Source organism: Equus przewalskii, chromosome 21, assembly GCF_037783145.1.
Source record: "Equus przewalskii isolate Varuska chromosome 21, EquPr2, whole genome shotgun sequence".
Lineage (NCBI taxonomy): Eukaryota > Metazoa > Chordata > Mammalia > Perissodactyla > Equidae > Equus > Equus przewalskii.
In genome coordinates this window covers 43,692,750-43,708,628 of record NC_091851.1, presented here as the reverse complement: position 1 = coordinate 43,708,628, position 15,879 = coordinate 43,692,750, and the positions used below count along the sequence as shown (strand labels likewise).

The 15,879-nt window shown below is 54.4% G+C and overlaps 1 protein-coding gene across 1 annotated transcript in view; it reads left to right on the top strand.

The window, feature by feature from the left end:
- BMP7 (bone morphogenetic protein 7) overlaps positions 1 to 15,879 on the top strand; it is an 86,956-nt gene that overhangs the window by 45,469 nt on the left and 25,608 nt on the right. Inside the window, exon 3 of the mRNA XM_070589620.1 lies at positions 11,398 to 11,546. Within this exon, the coding sequence (XP_070445721.1) occupies positions 11,398 to 11,546 (149 nt within the window). The remainder of the gene's footprint in view (positions 1 to 11,397; positions 11,547 to 15,879) is intronic.

The window sequence follows — 15,879 nt, the reverse complement described above, 5'->3', positions numbered from 1 at the left end:
CACTGCAGAGGTCCTTATGTGTCATCACAGTGTCTGAGCAGGGAAGACACCAGCACGGCTCACCCTGCAGCATTTGGTTTCCGTACGGATGGCACCGAGGTCGAGCTGCAATGACAGGTCTCCAGTTTTCCAGAAATTCTGGGGCCCAAATCCTGGAATCTTAAGCAAGAGGGAACAGAGTTGGGTTCAGAAGTACATCTGAGATTGGCTTTCTTGCCCCCTGTGGCTCCCTGCCCATCTGTGGCCTCTGGTTCCCCCTGACGCATGCGGATAAAGCCACAGGCCCTGGTGACATGAGGAGGGTGCAGAAGTGGAGGCAGAGAAGGCCGAACAGCCGGGCAGCCTCCAACGGGGGGCTCGGCTGGGGGTGACTTGGCAAACCTCTGATTACACCGGTGGGCCTGGGCAGGTGCCCAGGGCCTGACCAGTGTGTGTGACCAGGCAGCCTGGGCTCCCGTGGGCACAGGGCACGGCTGGTTCTGGAGGTGCCTGAGTATTTGAAAAAAACATTCACTCTTTTTCTTTTAATAACACAAACTGCAGAAAGTGACACCAGAAAACCTCCTTGGCTGATAAGAATGTGCCAAAGGTGCTCGCACATCCATTCAGCGTGTGTTTGAGACCTACTACGCGCTATGCTGTTCGCTCGGTGCTGGGGCGACGACAGTGTTGAGCAAAGTAGGACCGGTTCTTGCCCACAAGAGCTTAAACTCTGGTGAAGAGAGAAGAAAACCCAAAGTGCCGTAGGAACAAATGTGAACTCCAGCCTGAGTGCTGGAAGGAGAGGTACTGAGGGTGTCTAACGAGATGCGCCTCTTGGGGCTTCTGTGGCCCTTCCCCGGGGAGCTGAGGATGAGCAGCCGAAGGAGGCAAAGGATAAGGAACCGTGTTCCAGGCAGCGGGAACAGCATGTGCGAAGGCTGAGAGCCTGAAAGCAGGCTGGGGTGGCTGGAACAGTGGGGGCCAGGTGGGAGGAGGGTGGTGTGAGAGGGGGTGCTTGGGAGATGGGGGGCTGGACACCCAGGGCCTCATAGGTAGTGATTAAACGCCCATCTGGAGTTATTAATGGTGCCTCTTTTCTCTCCCCAAAGTCCCCCAGTTTGGACCATCGGTCACATGGTCTCTCTTATGAAGGAACACATTAAGGAATTTTGGCTTTTTATGCTAAGAGCTAATAAAGGGGTTAAGGGAGGGCAGCTGTGTGTTCAGATTCGGGTTGTGAAAGCCCATGCAGGTGGCTGGGGATGCGTCATGGGGCGCGGGCAGGGTGGGAGGAGGACCCCCGAGGTCCCTCCGGGCGCAGCCCTCCCTCCACAGTGGGAGTGTTGCAGGCTTCCCTGAGCCTCGGTGTCCTCCTGTGACGGGGTGACAGCACTGCCTCGCAGGCTTCACAAGCTCTCGCGGTGTCATGGAGCCAGGCCTGGTCCAAGATCCTTGCGCCTCGAATCAGGGTCAGGATGATGTGGTTGTGAGTGGGGTCTGCCCCAGCCTGGGGTGTGAGCCGCTGCTCTGTGCTGGCATCCTGACTGTGTCATCCCGTTTAACCCATCCTGAGAACCATCATCATTGTTATCCCGCTTTACAAACAAGAGAAACTGAAGGACAGAGCTTGGCTTCCGGGGTCACTCCACAGGGATTTCACTGTAGCTTTCCTAGGACCCAAAGCCTTGTGTGTTAATGCCTACATCCTTGACCACCAAAGTGTGACTCAAGGACCACCCTGGGGACCTCATTGCAAAGAAGATCCTGGGTTCCACTCAGACCTCCTGACTCTTTTCTCCCGCTGGTAGGTGGCTCTCTGATGGGGGAAGAGCGTTCTGTGTTTAGCTCCTCCGCCTCCACCTTCTGGCCCTGTGGCCCGCATGTACACACACATTCCAGAGCCTCTTTAGCGCACCCCATTGCTGGAGCAGACGCCACTGTGGGGACGACACAGGAGTGTTCTTGACCCTCCGGCGAAGGCCCAGGCGGGGAGTGGGGTCCGGAGAAGGGAGAGAGACAGACAGACGGAGGGTCCTGGGGTGGGGACGCCGTGGGCTGGCAACTCGTGCTCTGGCTGGGGGGAGGGTCTCGGGCTTCTTTGTGTGTTTTCCACCTTTCTCCCAAATGACTTAATTTTAGCCTTCCTGGATATGAGAGTCTTAAAGAAAGTGTGTTTAAAAAGCCTTGGACCTTCCTGACCTTGTCCTCCCATCCGCGGATGCCAGCGAATGTTGGGTGACTTGGAGGAGGCAGGGCGTTCCCTGCAGCCCGAGGTGGGGTGCCAGGGACCTGGGTCGGTCCTGCCCAGCTTGGGGCTCGGGAGGGCGACGCCCGCCTCCCTCTGTGGGCTGCTTTGATGTGCGTGCGGGCCTCCCTGCAGGGCTGTGTCTCCAGCTGGGCTGGCTCCAGGTGCGCAGCGGGCTGCTGGCCCCGAGCCTGCCTCGTCCTGCGCAGCAACATGCCCGCTCTCCTCCCTGACATCACGTCAGCCCGGGACAACTCTCGCTCCTGCCCTTCGCCTTCTGAGGAATGTTCTTGAGGCCCAGCAGCAATTCATAACATGCAGGGCTTTAAAATGTCCAGCCCTGCAGCTTTCCTAAGAGCGGCAGGGTGAGGGTGAGGGTCAGAGCAGGGGTGAGGGAGAGAGGCTGGGGTCACCGCTAGTGGTGAAACCCATTCTCTCCATCCCCTGCTTAAAACCCCTCCCAGACTCCCAGTTGTCTTAGGACCAGAATGTTCCTGGGGCCAGAGGCCCTGCAGGTTCCGGCCACCGCCCACCTCTGTGCTTTCCTTGCACCCACACCCTCTCCTCCCTAGCCTCTTTAATCAGGCTTTGCACACTCTGTTCCCTCTGCTGGAACACCCTTCCTGCCCTTCTGGATGCCTTAGCCTTGCTCATCCCTCTGGCCTCCCTGGGCAGACGCTTCCCGAGGACATCCTCCCTGAGCACCCTCGCCCCCATGTGTAGTCCTGTCCTTCGTCTGCGCCCCTGGAGGACACTTCCTCTCCTTCGTGCCGCCTCGTCAGGGTTTAATTACGCCCTGTGTGATGCGCTCACAGCCCCGGCCCCCGAGCCCGGCTGGCTGCTGCGTCTGGGTCCGAGCAGAGCGCCTGAGACACGGGAGGGGTCAGAGTGGGTTTCAGGAGTGTGAGCTGGCTGCTGTCACCACAGATCACCACAAATTTAGAGGCTTAAAATGACAGATTTATTCTCTGACAGTCCTGGGGGTCAGGGTTCTGAAACGAGTCCCGCTGGGCTAATAATCAAGGTGTCCCCCGGGCTGCCTTCCTTCTGGGGGCTCCAGGGGAGAATCCAGTCCCTCGCCGTTTCCCACTTGTAGCGGCGTGGCTTCCCTGGCCCGTGGCCCGGCCAGCATTTGCATCGCTCTGGCCTCACATCTCCTTCTCAGACTCTCCTGCCTCCTTCTTTCACGTCTAAGGACACGTGTGATGACATGGGGCCCACCTGGACAATCCAGGATCATCTCCCATCTCAAAAACCCTTAACTCCATCAGGTCGGCGAAGTCCCTTTTGCCGGGTGAGTTGGCAGACGCAGAGGTTCTGCACAGCAGGATGTGGACCTCCTCGAGGAGGTTACGCTGCCTCCACATGGTCTGCAGTTCGTTTCCCTTTCTGTGATGGGGGGCCCCGTGGCCCTGGGCCAGCCACGCTCTCTCCTGGATTCTCTCCTCCCCTAACGTGGGAAGCATTCCTGGCGGGGCGCCGATGTGAAGGATGGCTCCGTGTGCTGTCCCGTCGCTTCCCGTCCGGGGCAGCCGCTCGCTGGCTGAGGATGCTTCTCAGCTCCGCTGCTCCTCAGTCGTCTCGTCCGTGAAGTGGGGATCGGGACTGTGTGATGAAGGATTAGGTGAGAGAGGGTCGCTCTGGAGCTCGGCACACAGTAGGTGCCCGGGACACGGCGTTGGGGTGTTGAGGCCACCAGGCACGAGCCAGGCGCCTGGAGAGACCTTGGATGACCTCGACTGTGGCCCTTCCAAACCCAGCTCGCCTCTGCTCCCTGGAGGTGACGGGCTGGGTCTGAGGGACCGCGGGGGAGTCTGGCTGGGCCTTGGGCTGTGACGGCAGTAGTGTTTTCCATCACACCACCCTGGACGGAGGCCCAGCCCGGAGTTCTAATCCCCATACAGCAACCAGTGACTTGCACGTAAGACAGAGACTGCTCTCCTGAGCAGAGTTAAAGCAGCCGGAGTAGATTTCCAAGGTCCTGTTTAGCACTTAAGACCCTGGACGGCTGGGACCCACAGGCAGGAGGTGGAAGGAGGTGTCTTCCCCTCAGTTCCACGGGGTAAGAGGGAAGGAGAGTGAAACTGGGTCCTGAGACTGTACAGGGACGTCCTGGGTGAGGCAGTGGGCGCTGGGTCACCCAGGTGGCTCCTGCTCCAGCCTGGGGTGCCCCAGGGCCGGCAGAACCCTCAGACCCCCATCCTGGCGCCGTTTGGCCTGTCTCAGGGCTGTCTTCCCTGGAGCTGTGTTTGTGCAGAGCGTGGACGGTTTCTCCAAGGCCCTCCTCCAAGGGGTGGCATCCTGCCTCCCACACGGGAATCTGATGCTCCGGGAGTGGGTCGTGGGTGAAGGCCCTTGAGATCACAGTCTCTAAATAGTCTCTGGGGAGCCAGAGGGCAAAAAAAGGACTTTCCACCTTCCCACGCTGGAGACTTTAAAATACCTACTTTTCCACTGTGGTGGAACTTTCCAGGGGCACAGGGCTGAGAGCTGTTGGTGGCGGTGTGGTTCATCCCGCATCTCCTGCGGGTTAGGTTTTCCCTGGAGGAGGAGGCCACAGGCCCCAGCAACACTCTCTCCCGAGGCTGGTGGTTAAACATTAACATCCTTGCCGCCTCGGAGCTGGGGTCAGCGGCCGTTCACGCCTCCCAGAGAGCAGAGCTTTGGGGGGGCCTGGGTCTCCGGAGGGGAGACGTCGACCTTCAGAGTCTTGCTGCTGTTTCTTTAATCAGCAGATCAAGTAGAACATGGGAATATGTTGCCCCCTGTGGATCTCGCTTCTTCCAGAAATAGGAGGAGCTTGCTACGTGGGGACAATATTGCCGTCCGTGCGTAGAGGGAGCAGCATAGTTCAAAGCGAGCTGTTGCTGGAGCTCTGGAGGGTGTGCACGGGCTCTCCATGCACAGGTGTGTACACCTTGAAAATATTGTTCCCATGATGGCACCAGGCTCTCTATTTTGGGCTTATGTTGGCCTTGTCCATTTTCGAAAATATAGCTTTACAGAGAGATAATTCACCGACCGTACAATCCCCCTTGTACAGAGGACAGTTAAGGGCTTTTAGTATATTCAGAGTTGTGGGACCGACACCACTGTTCAACGTTAGAACATTTTCATCACCCCAGAAGGAAGCTCTCTACCTGTTAGCAGCCACCGCCCCCATTTCCCTCACTCCAGCTATTGGCAACTACTAATCTTTCTGTCTCTGTAAATTTGCTTCTTCTGGACGTTTCATATAAGTGGAACCATATGATGTGTGGTTGTTTGTGCCTGCCTTCTTTCACTCACCATCCTGCTTTCACAGTTCATCGTGTTGTAGCGTGTGTCAATACGTCATTCTTTTTTGTTACCAAATAGTACTCCTTTGTGTGGTCCTCCCTTGTTTTGTGTATCCATTCATCAGTTGATGGAGATTTGACTTGTCTCCACTTATTTGGCTATGGTGAATAATGCTGCTATGAAGATTTGTGTATGAGATTTTGTCTGGATGTATTTTCATCTCTCTTGAGGAGCAGAATTACTGGGGCTCATGGTAACTCTACATTTCATCTTTTGAAAGGCTGCCAGACTGTTTTCCACCCCAGCCGCGCCGTTCCCCATTGCCACCGGCAGCGTAGGCGGCCTGGGCTTTCCCCACCCCCTCGGCAACGCTTGTTATTCTCTGTTTTGGGTTTTAGCCATCCTGGTGGGTGTGCAGTGCAATCTGATCGTGGTTTTGATTTGCACTTCCCTAATGGCTAGTGATACTGATCATCTTTGCAGGTGTTTGCCGGCCGTTCTCTTCAAATTGGCCTCAGCCGTTTTTGGAATCAATGGCATGTCAGCTTTACAACATGGTTTTGCAACTCACCCTCTTCCATTTTCTTCATCAGCTTGTATAAGAAGGAATTATTATTGATAATGTGGTTAATTTGGTAAAAATACAGTATAAAACTATCTGGGGTGTAGGGGTGGGAGAGGCCTTTTATTCCCATTTCAATTCTTTAATGCATATGGAAGGACTCGAATTCTGTTTCTTTTTTTTCACCAGTTTTAGCATTTTGATTTTCCCAGACATTTACATCCTACACACTCTGCTTTATGACACCTTTTTCCTTAACACCCCATTTCCCCTTGTCAAGAAGCATAGGTTTATGGTCCCTCGAAGCTGCTATGCAGCCCTTGGATGTGCCACAAGGTCTTACTAGTCCCTGTCAGTGAGTTTTCAGTTTTTCTGTTGTAAACAGTGTGACTGTTGTTGAGTTCTGTGTCTGTGGGAACAAGCCACCCACAATGCAGCGGCTAAAACAACAAGCATTTTATCGCTGAGGAGCTCGGGCAGGGCTCAGTCAGGTGGTTCTTCTCCTCTGTGGTGTCTGCTGTGGTCACTGATGAAGCCCGGAGCTCCACTGGGGCTGGAACGCCCAACGTGGCACCTCATCTTGGGGCTGGCTTGGTTTCTCCCTCTGCCTCCCTTCATGGATCCTCCTCCTGCTCGGCCACTGCTCCCTCCCCCTGCCATGGGATCTCTCTCTTCAGCCAACAGTCAGATTTCTAGATCCCATGTCTAGCTTCCCAGAGAGCGAAACTGAACTGCTAAGCCCCTTACGTCTTAGCCCTGGACGCAGAAGGGCCTCACTTCCGCTGGGTCCTGCTGGTCCCAGCAAGGCACGCGCTCAGCCCAGACTTCAGAGGTGGGGAACAGACCCCACCGGTTTATGGGAGAGCTGCCTGTGGGCACAGACATGGGAGGAGCTGTTGGTCGCCATGTTTGCAGAAAATCTAGCACAGCTGTGAGCATCCTGATGCACTCATCCGATGAATTTTGGAGTCAGAGTGAATATTCTTTGAATGGATCTGTGGTCTGTTGACTCGTGGATCTTGGGACGTTACATAACGCTGGGGCCGAGACAGATAAAGACGCCATCGTAGAATTTCCCACAGGCCAGCAGGGAATGTACACCGACACTTACATGACTTGTAGTAACTCTAGAGATGCTCCAGGAGCCTTGAGAATTTGTGACAGCCTAGTCTTCACTGGGCTTTCCCCAATGGCAAAGAAGATGGCATTAGCCCCATTTGGCAGAGGAGAAAACTGAGGCTCAGGAATTAGCTGGCTTGACCTACTTTCCTTCTCCATTCCCTGCCACCTAGGCTCATCCCTCTCTGTTCTCTCCGCCCTACTCAATGTTGTGACAATAAAGTGCGTCATTCATGTTCAACAACTTCCTGTGTCTCTTGTCCCTTGGTGAGAGGGTGTGTCCCATGTCAGGTCTACCCATGAGGACCCTTGGCGTCCCCACTCTGAACCCCACTTTCCTCATCTGTAAAAAGAGAACACTAACCTTACTGTTGGGGAGATTCAGAAAACTGACACAAGGAAAGCACCTAGATTTTCCGCAGAGGTAGAGGTGAAAGAATACGATTAGTTTCCCTGGGGCCCTTCACCCTGAGCCTTCCCCACCTCTGCTCGCACCTGGGCTGGGTCAGGGGGCCAGTATGTTCAAGGTAAATAAAGGTATCACAAAAGGCTTGTTCAGTTCCCCCTGGTTGTAAGAACCATTGTGTTCTAATAAGATGCTCCAGGTGGCAGCTAGCAATTTCCCACTTTCCCAGCTGTCAGTCTGATCTTGGCTGCTGAGTAGTTCCTCATTGTCCCTTCCATGGGGGCCAACCTCATACCTGGCCCTTCAGTCAGAAAGCAAAGCCTGTGTTAGCACCTCTCTGGTCCCATCTCAACAAGACTGACCTGTTCCGAAGCCTTCGAATGCAGGTTCGGCTCTTCCCGGCAACCCTGGGACAAACTGCAAACTACGATTTGGGGGAGGGAAGCCGGTGCGTCCACGTTGATTCACAGATGACTCAACGCCAGCCTGTGACATCTGGCGCTCAGTGCCACGGCCTGTAATAAGAGAATGTTTAATGTTGTTTGGCAAGACATGTACTCTTCAAAGGCCTAATTCGGTTCCCTAAGTTACTGTTCTTTGTTTTACTGTCCATAAGGGCCTATCCAGATATCTGGTCACATTTTCCTCCAAAGAACAGTTTTCCAGCAAAGTCACCACCCAGGTTTGTGACTCCGTGCCGTGGTGTGGAGTTTCATACGGGCCCCGGGAGCCTGACTAAGTGGGGCTTGTTCCGATTCGGCGTGGTGTTTCTTCTCTCATCTGTTAACTGTTGAGAACAGCTCGCTGGTTCACTGACAATCTTGGTAGCTCTCCATGGCCAGGAAAGCCATCAAAGCAAACTGGAGGAGAAGGCAGCAGGAAATTCTTGTTTGTAAGTTTAAAAGCTGCATGGACGTCCCCCAAGTCAGTTCTGAGGCCGCCTCCAGAGGGACACGGGGAAGAAGCAGGAGTCGGGGAAGAGCGTCCCATTATTTTTATTCAGTTTGGACGTGAAAGCCAAAGTTAGGGTCTCCAGAATCCTCTGTGGCTCTCAAAAGACCACCTTGCTTGTGTAATGTCTCTGTTTCAGAGGCGGTGAGTTTCTTACAGGTCGTGAGGAGCTTCCGTGTGCCTGGCTGGGAGGCAATGTGCTGTCTCGTATTGCAGCTACATTTGGTTGGTCATAAGATCCGAAGTCATATTCCGTCACATGCGTTGCATAATTCAACATTTTCTGAATCGGGTCCTGGCGATTGTTGAGTATTACTTAGAAAGTGGGTTCTGGGGGCACATGGGAGGGGACAGCCCTGGTTTCCACCTTGTGGTCCTGTGGATGCTGTCCATCACTGTGGAGTGTCCTGCCCTCCCAAGGCCAAGGGCTGGGCACAGACTTGGCGAGGCCAATTAGATTCTGTGTCCCCAGACTTTTGGATGGAGAGATGCAAACAGGGCAATACAGCTCAAGTTCATTCCTCCAACACCTGTGTCGGACACGGCAGCCCAGCCCCTCCCGCCTGCCTTGGCTCCTGTCTGTTTCTGAGCCTGGTTGTCCATCCCTGTGTAGGCTTCTCTGTGTGACCTCTTAACCTCCCAAAACATTTCCAGTGGGTTCTGAGTCAAAGTAAATTGCAGACACTGGCTAACATAATCAGTTTATTTCCTGCATGCCTTCCCAGAGTCTTGTACATATTAACGTGCCTGGTAGATGTCTAATGTGTTATGGCATGCCACAGAATTAAAAATTGGCCAACTCACAAACTTGGAGGTCTCCAGGCCACACAGGAAAGGTTAGCGGGATGGCTGGCAGCAGTTTCAGAAGGGAGCGTTGGGCACCGGCCCAGTGGGAGACGTGTGCCTTACTAAAGGGCTATCTTCTCCTCGGCTCCAGCAGATGGTTAACGGCTTATATTACAGTGAGTATGATTTGCCAGAGCCTCTGAAATGATGGCAACCACCCTGAGCAAAGGTAGTGTCCAGAAGAACTGTCTTCATGGATGGTTGCAAGTTTGGGCTAGCAGCCTGGTTGGGTCCCAGCAGTGTAACTCCAGGCCAGTAACTTCGCCTTTCTGAGCCTCAATTTCGAGATCTGCACAACAGTGCCGGTAGCGTTACCCGCTTCAGAGAGTTACTGTAAGGACTTAGTGACACGAGCCTGGTCAGGCATTTCAAACCAGGCCCTGGCATGTAGTACGTGCTCAATAAAGAGCTGCTGCGTCTGATGTCTTTGTCTGTGAGCAGAGAAAATTCACCTTAATTCCCAGAAAAATTAGATCACTCCAGGTACAATAGAGATTGTTATTGCCCTTGGGTGGGAGCTGGTTGGGTGTTGTTCATATCGTACCCTAGTGCCTGGCACAACATAGGGGCTCAAATATTGTAATTGACTATTGAAGGACTCAAAATATTGAAACTTTGAATCCTGACAATCAAAAGTGCAAAAGAGACCTTACGATACCTTTTATACTAGAATTATACTATCTAGGAATGTAGAAATCCATCCATTCATCTGCCAACTCATCCATCCATCCAGGCATCCATTCACCCATCCATTCACCCATCCATGCATCCATTCACCCACCCATTCATCCATCTACCCACCCACCCATCCATCCATCCATCTACCCACCCACCCATCTATCCATCCATCCATCCACCCACCCATCCATTCATCCACCCACCCACCCATCCATCCATCTTCCATCCACTACAAGGTCATTTGTGGTTTTATCCGTCCATCCATCCACCCACCCACCCACCCATCCATCCATCCATCCATTCATCCATCCATCCACTCACCCACCCATCCATCCATCCATCCACCCACCCACCCACCCATCTATCCATCCATCCATTCATCCATCCATCCACTCACCCACCCATCCATCCATCCATCCACCCACCCACCCACCCATCTATCCATCCATCCATCCACCCACCCATCCATCCATCCATCCACCCACCCATCCATCCATCTTCCATCCACTACGAGGTCATTTGTGGTTTTATCCGTCCATCCACCCACCCACCCACCCATCCATCCATCCGTCCATTCATCCATCCATCCACCCACCCATCCATCCATCCACCCACCCACCCATCCATCCTCCATCCACTACAAGGTCATTTGTGGTTTTATCCATTTTGCTACTGCAAAATCTGAGGAAGAGAGAATTAAAGGGCTACCTCTATGAATAATGTCAGACTAGAAGTCCATCTCCTAACACCTGGTGGACTCATGAAGAAGTTGCACAGCATGGAAATGAAGAGCATTTGGACTGGTGCTCGATTGCCTGCGCTCAAGCCCCAGCCTGGCAATTTCCTGGCTACATGACCTTGGGCAAGTGATGGTTTTACCATGTCGTCAGCGGAGATGATAATATCCGTACAGCTTAGGGTTGTGAGAATTGAATGAGGTGACATGTGTACACACTTGGGACAGTGCCTGGCAAATGTGAATAACCCAACAAATGTGAACTTCTGTTCCCTGAGACTCCCCGCCTTGTGAAGGCTGCATAACACCTGCCTTCCTGGACTCTGTCCCCTTGGCACCCCCTAACAAGTGTGAAGGGTGACTTGGCCTTGTGGCAGCTCCCTGTCCTGTGTGTATCTCTTTATACCTCTTCTGCACTCCCTTTCCCCATCATAGCTACTAAGGGGTCTCCATGCCTGGCTCATGGTCTAAGGAATCCTTTTGGGGGACCAGCGAACGCCTTCCTGCCTCCCCTACCTCCTCTCCATCAGTGTGGCTCACTGAGCCATGACCTGCTGACCTGGGGCCTGCATCTCTTTCCTCCTCTTTTGCAGGGAGTCGGACCTGTTCCTGCTTGACAGCCGCACCCTCTGGGCCTCAGAGGAGGGCTGGCTGGTGTTCGACATCACAGCCACCAGCAACCACTGGGTGGTCAACCCACGGCACAATCTGGGCCTGCAGCTCTCGGTGGAGACCTTGGACGGTAAGTTCCCGGCCACCACTCCAGCCGGTTCTGATGCAGCCCCCACTCCAGCCGGTTCTGATGCAGCCCCCACTCCTGGACTTGAGGAGGATCTTAGCAGCACGAGTGCCTGTTTCCATCAAGAACAGACTGCCCCCGCCCCGTGCCGAGTCGGTACTCAAGGTCCAGCCTTTTGATCCAAACCCAAAGCAGCCTCACCCACTTTGCACAAGACGATCACACAGTTGGCCAGCTGCACTGGGTAAGGCCTCGTTGCTCAGTGTGTGGTCCCACCCCAGCAGGGTAGCACCCCCCCCCCATTATAAATGCAGCATCTCTGCCCATCCCTGGCTTGCTGCATGGGCCAGAAGCTGCGCTTGGCCTGGAGCCCCTGGTGACATCTGAACACACAGCAGTCCTGGACATGCTGATGCATGCTCCTCCCCCGCAGGACAGGACATTCCGGTGGTCCTGTGCTCTGCAGGCTGTTTAATGGTGTCCCTGGCCTCTCCCCACTAGAAGCCAGTAGCATCTCCCAATGGGGACACCCAGACTGTCTCCAGACGTTGCCAAATGTCCCCCGCAGGGCACAGCTGGCCCTGGGTAAGCACCAGCACACTGGTGCAAGGCGTCAGCCCCTCCCAAGAGTCTGAACGTGGTTCTGAGTCCCAAACACTCGGAGGAGCCTGTTGGCCTGCCCTCCCCGGCACCGTCCCTCCCCCCTACTCGCCCATCTTTCCTCCAGAAGGGCAGACGGGATGGTGAGTGGGGATCCAGGGTGGACCTGGCTGTGCCCATTTCTCCCTCCCAAAGTGTGTTTCTTATTAAGTGGGGATGGTTTGGGGGTGGGTGTAGCTTCTTCCTTACACCAGTTTCAAGAAAAACAATAATTTTAGAATAGGTGATCCGTGCCAAGGCTCAAAATTCTAATCTTATGGATGTGTGCAACGTGAATAGTCTCCCCCCACTTGCTTCCCGCAGCTCCTGGGTTCCGCCTCCCAGAGGCCACTGTCCCTCCCGTGTTATTGGACATCTTTGCAGAGATGCTGTCCGGGCATCTAAGCAGTTACATAGAGACTCTGCCTTCCTTTTGTTTTCCTTCCACAAGCAGTGGCGTTATCTCCAGTGCGCTTCACCTTGCTTTTCTTCACCTGACAGACCGTCTTAGAGCTTGGTCCTTTGCAGCCATTAAAGAGCTTGCTCGTGCGTTTAAAGGCTGCTGTGTGTTTGTGAACGTGCGGAGTGGGTGTGGCTCTGCCATGTGGCTCTATGCCTGTCAGAGCCTCGGCTCCTCATCTCCAACATGCCGGAAACCAGAGGGCCTGGCCATTGGGCTGTCCTGAGATTGGAGCTGTTACAGGAAGAGTTTGAAAATGATGCCTCCCTGTGCCTGGGACCCCTGGGCCGCTCGTTAAAATGCAGATGCTGATTCAGCGGGTCTGGGGTGGAGGGGAGCCTGCGTTCCCGACCAGCCCCCAGTGGTGCGAAGGCTCCTGGCCGCTGGACCCTGTTTGCGTGGCCAGGGCGAGAACAAGACCTGGCTCATCGCACACATGCCTTCAGTGAGAGCAGCTGCTGCTGGTGTTATTATTATTGTTGTTGTTGTTGTTGTTCTTACCACCCAAAGTGACTTACCCAGCCCCCTGGGATGGATGTCTCCGTGTCTTCGGTCCGTTGCTCTCACGACCAGGGCAGCAGGGGTCACCTCGGTGCATGCGTCATTGTGTGTGAGTGGGTGGAGTTCTAGGATAAAATTCCTGAAGGTGACCTTGTCTAGCTGTACAGTTGATGGATATTGTCAGTTTGTCCTCCCTAGGGGTCATTCCGTGCGCACCCCCCGGGAATACACGCGGGCACCTGCTTCCCCTTCTCAGTCGGCACCAGCTCTCCACCTGCCCGTCTCAGCCCACCTACCGGAGGACGAGCGGGTCCCACAGTTGCGTCTGCTTTTCTCTCTCCTGTGCGGCTGGAGCCCTGCTCCCGCGCCCTTGGCGGTTTCTCCCCTGTGCCCCCTCCCTTCACACCCTCTGCCCACTGTTCGGACAGGGTCTCGCTCTTTCTTTCTTTATATTTTAGCGACACTTGCCCTTGTGAATTGAGCAGCAAATATTTCCCCAGTTTTTAGTTTCTCTTTCTACTGTGGTTAATGCTGGGTTTTGCCAAGTGGATTTAGACCATGTAGCTGAATTCTACGGCCTTTCCTCTGCTGCTCCCAGGCTTCTCCTCTGCTCCTTCCTGTCGGAGGCCTCTGCTTCCATCTGGAGCTGCCCCCTCGAGTTTCAGAAAACCAGAATTACTCGCCTAAGGCCACAGGCCACGTGGGAGAGGCCACGTGGGAGGGGCCACGGGGCTTAGGACCACACTTGTCTGGTTTTCAGGCCAGTCTTCTCTCTCCTGATGGTGTCCCCACCCCACCCCCCTGCCCTGTCCACGCCCCGGACACTTACAGGGGGTCCCAAAAGGGCCTGGAGTTTCCCATTGCTCTGTATCAAGATGGCAAACTCTGCCCGGTGGACCCAATTCAGCCTGCGGCCTGTTTGTGGGTGGCCTATGAGCTAAGAATAGTTTTTATATTTTTAAATGGTTGAGAAAAGTCGAAGGAAGAAGAATATTTCGTGATGCATAAAATTATATGAAACTCACATTTCCTCTATGGCCCATAATAAATAAATAAAATATTTATTATTTTCAGAAAAATTATTTACAGAAAAAGTTGGCAACCCCTGCTCTAGACCGGCATTTCTCAAACTGTGTTCCATGAAATGTCAATGAGTGTCCCAGGGAAAAGGGAAGGGGTTTGTGACCAGTTAAGTAAGAAATGCTATATTGGATAAACAAAACGGATTTCTCTGCAGGACTTATTAGAGCCTTTATTTTGCCGACGTCCATTGTGAATCTGCTGATGGGGAATACGGCACAGAGGAATAGCAAACTTATTTGGCAATAGCATCATTCAACTCTTCTTTTTCTTTAAAAGCCCCTGTGGAACATACTGGGGATGAGGTAAAGCTGAGGCCAAGGTAGACGTGATTCCCCTCTTCAGGGTGACCCTTTCCCTGGGCTTGTGGTTACTGGCTAGACCTTTCAGCTTACCCCAGCGGGTCCTGTGCTCCTCTGTCTTGCCTGCCCTGCTGGCTCGGGGGGCCCAGATTTGTTTTTTCTCTTAAGTGGCGCTCAACTTGGTTCCCCTGCTGTCAGGCCTGCCATCATCTTTCTCCCCCAAAGTCAGGGTCTCTGTGCTCCTGTCACCACAGCTTCTCCCCAGGCTGTGGATAAGGCTTCCCATTATCGAGGTGGCACAGCCTGATGGTTAGAGCCTGGGCTTGGGAGCCAGCCAGACTCCCTGGGTTCAAATCCCAGCTGGGCTGCTTCTGGCCGTGTGACCCAGCGGGAGTCACGTGCTGTCCCTCCTCTGGACAGGGGCTGACTAACAGTTTCCACCTCCCAGCGCGGTCGTCAGGACCAGATGAGCTCATGCAAGTGCAGAGCTGCACTGCTCCACTTGCGGTAGCTCCTAAGCACGAAGAAGGCACCTCTTCTCCTGTGATCCTCACAATCACACAGCGGCGTGGATGCTGTCGCTAACATGCCACGGCACAGGCAAGGAGACAGCCCGAGAGCTGCCAGGGGACCCCTCTCCATCTGTGTGCGGTGTGACCTTGAGATGCTGCTGAGAGTCAGCACAAGGACCAGATGCTGCACCTCTGACTTGGTGCCATGTCCCCCCTCCCAGCCGGGGCGCTGGGGGCCGGGTGTGGGTGTCGCCGCCCTGGGACTCGGCTTGTCCGGGCGCCGTGTGCACCAAGTTTGGTGTGGCGGCCGGGGTCAGGGAAGGACCACCCACTCAGACCCCCAGGGAGGGTCAAAGTGTATAATGGCCAACTGGGCATGTGGGTTTTCGGATCTTTGGGGGATAAGATAAGACGCATGTGAGCCCAGCATTTCTGAGACCGCAGGCTTCTGGCTAGGAAATTCTTTTCTCCCGGCAGCGGTGGTTCTCCAGCGTGGTGTCCCTCAGAGGCCCCTGGGAGGCACACTGAGCGTATGATTCCCAGGCCGCATCCCCAGACCCCTGATGGGCCCAGAAATCTGCCTTTTCTCACAAGCCCCATGGATCCCTCAGGGCCCGGACCAGTGACCACACACTGGCAAAGTCACGCCCCGTGTTTTAGGGTCCGCTGTTAATAAGACGGTATCCAGGTTGACCAGCCTCATTCAGGTCCTGGGTCTAAACCTTTTCCTGTTAGATGTTGACACCGGTGAAAGACCAGACGAGCTACTGGGGAGTCCATGGATTCTGGGGTCCGTTTGCTGGGCAGCCTGGTGCACACCTACTGTGTGCCATCCCGGGCTG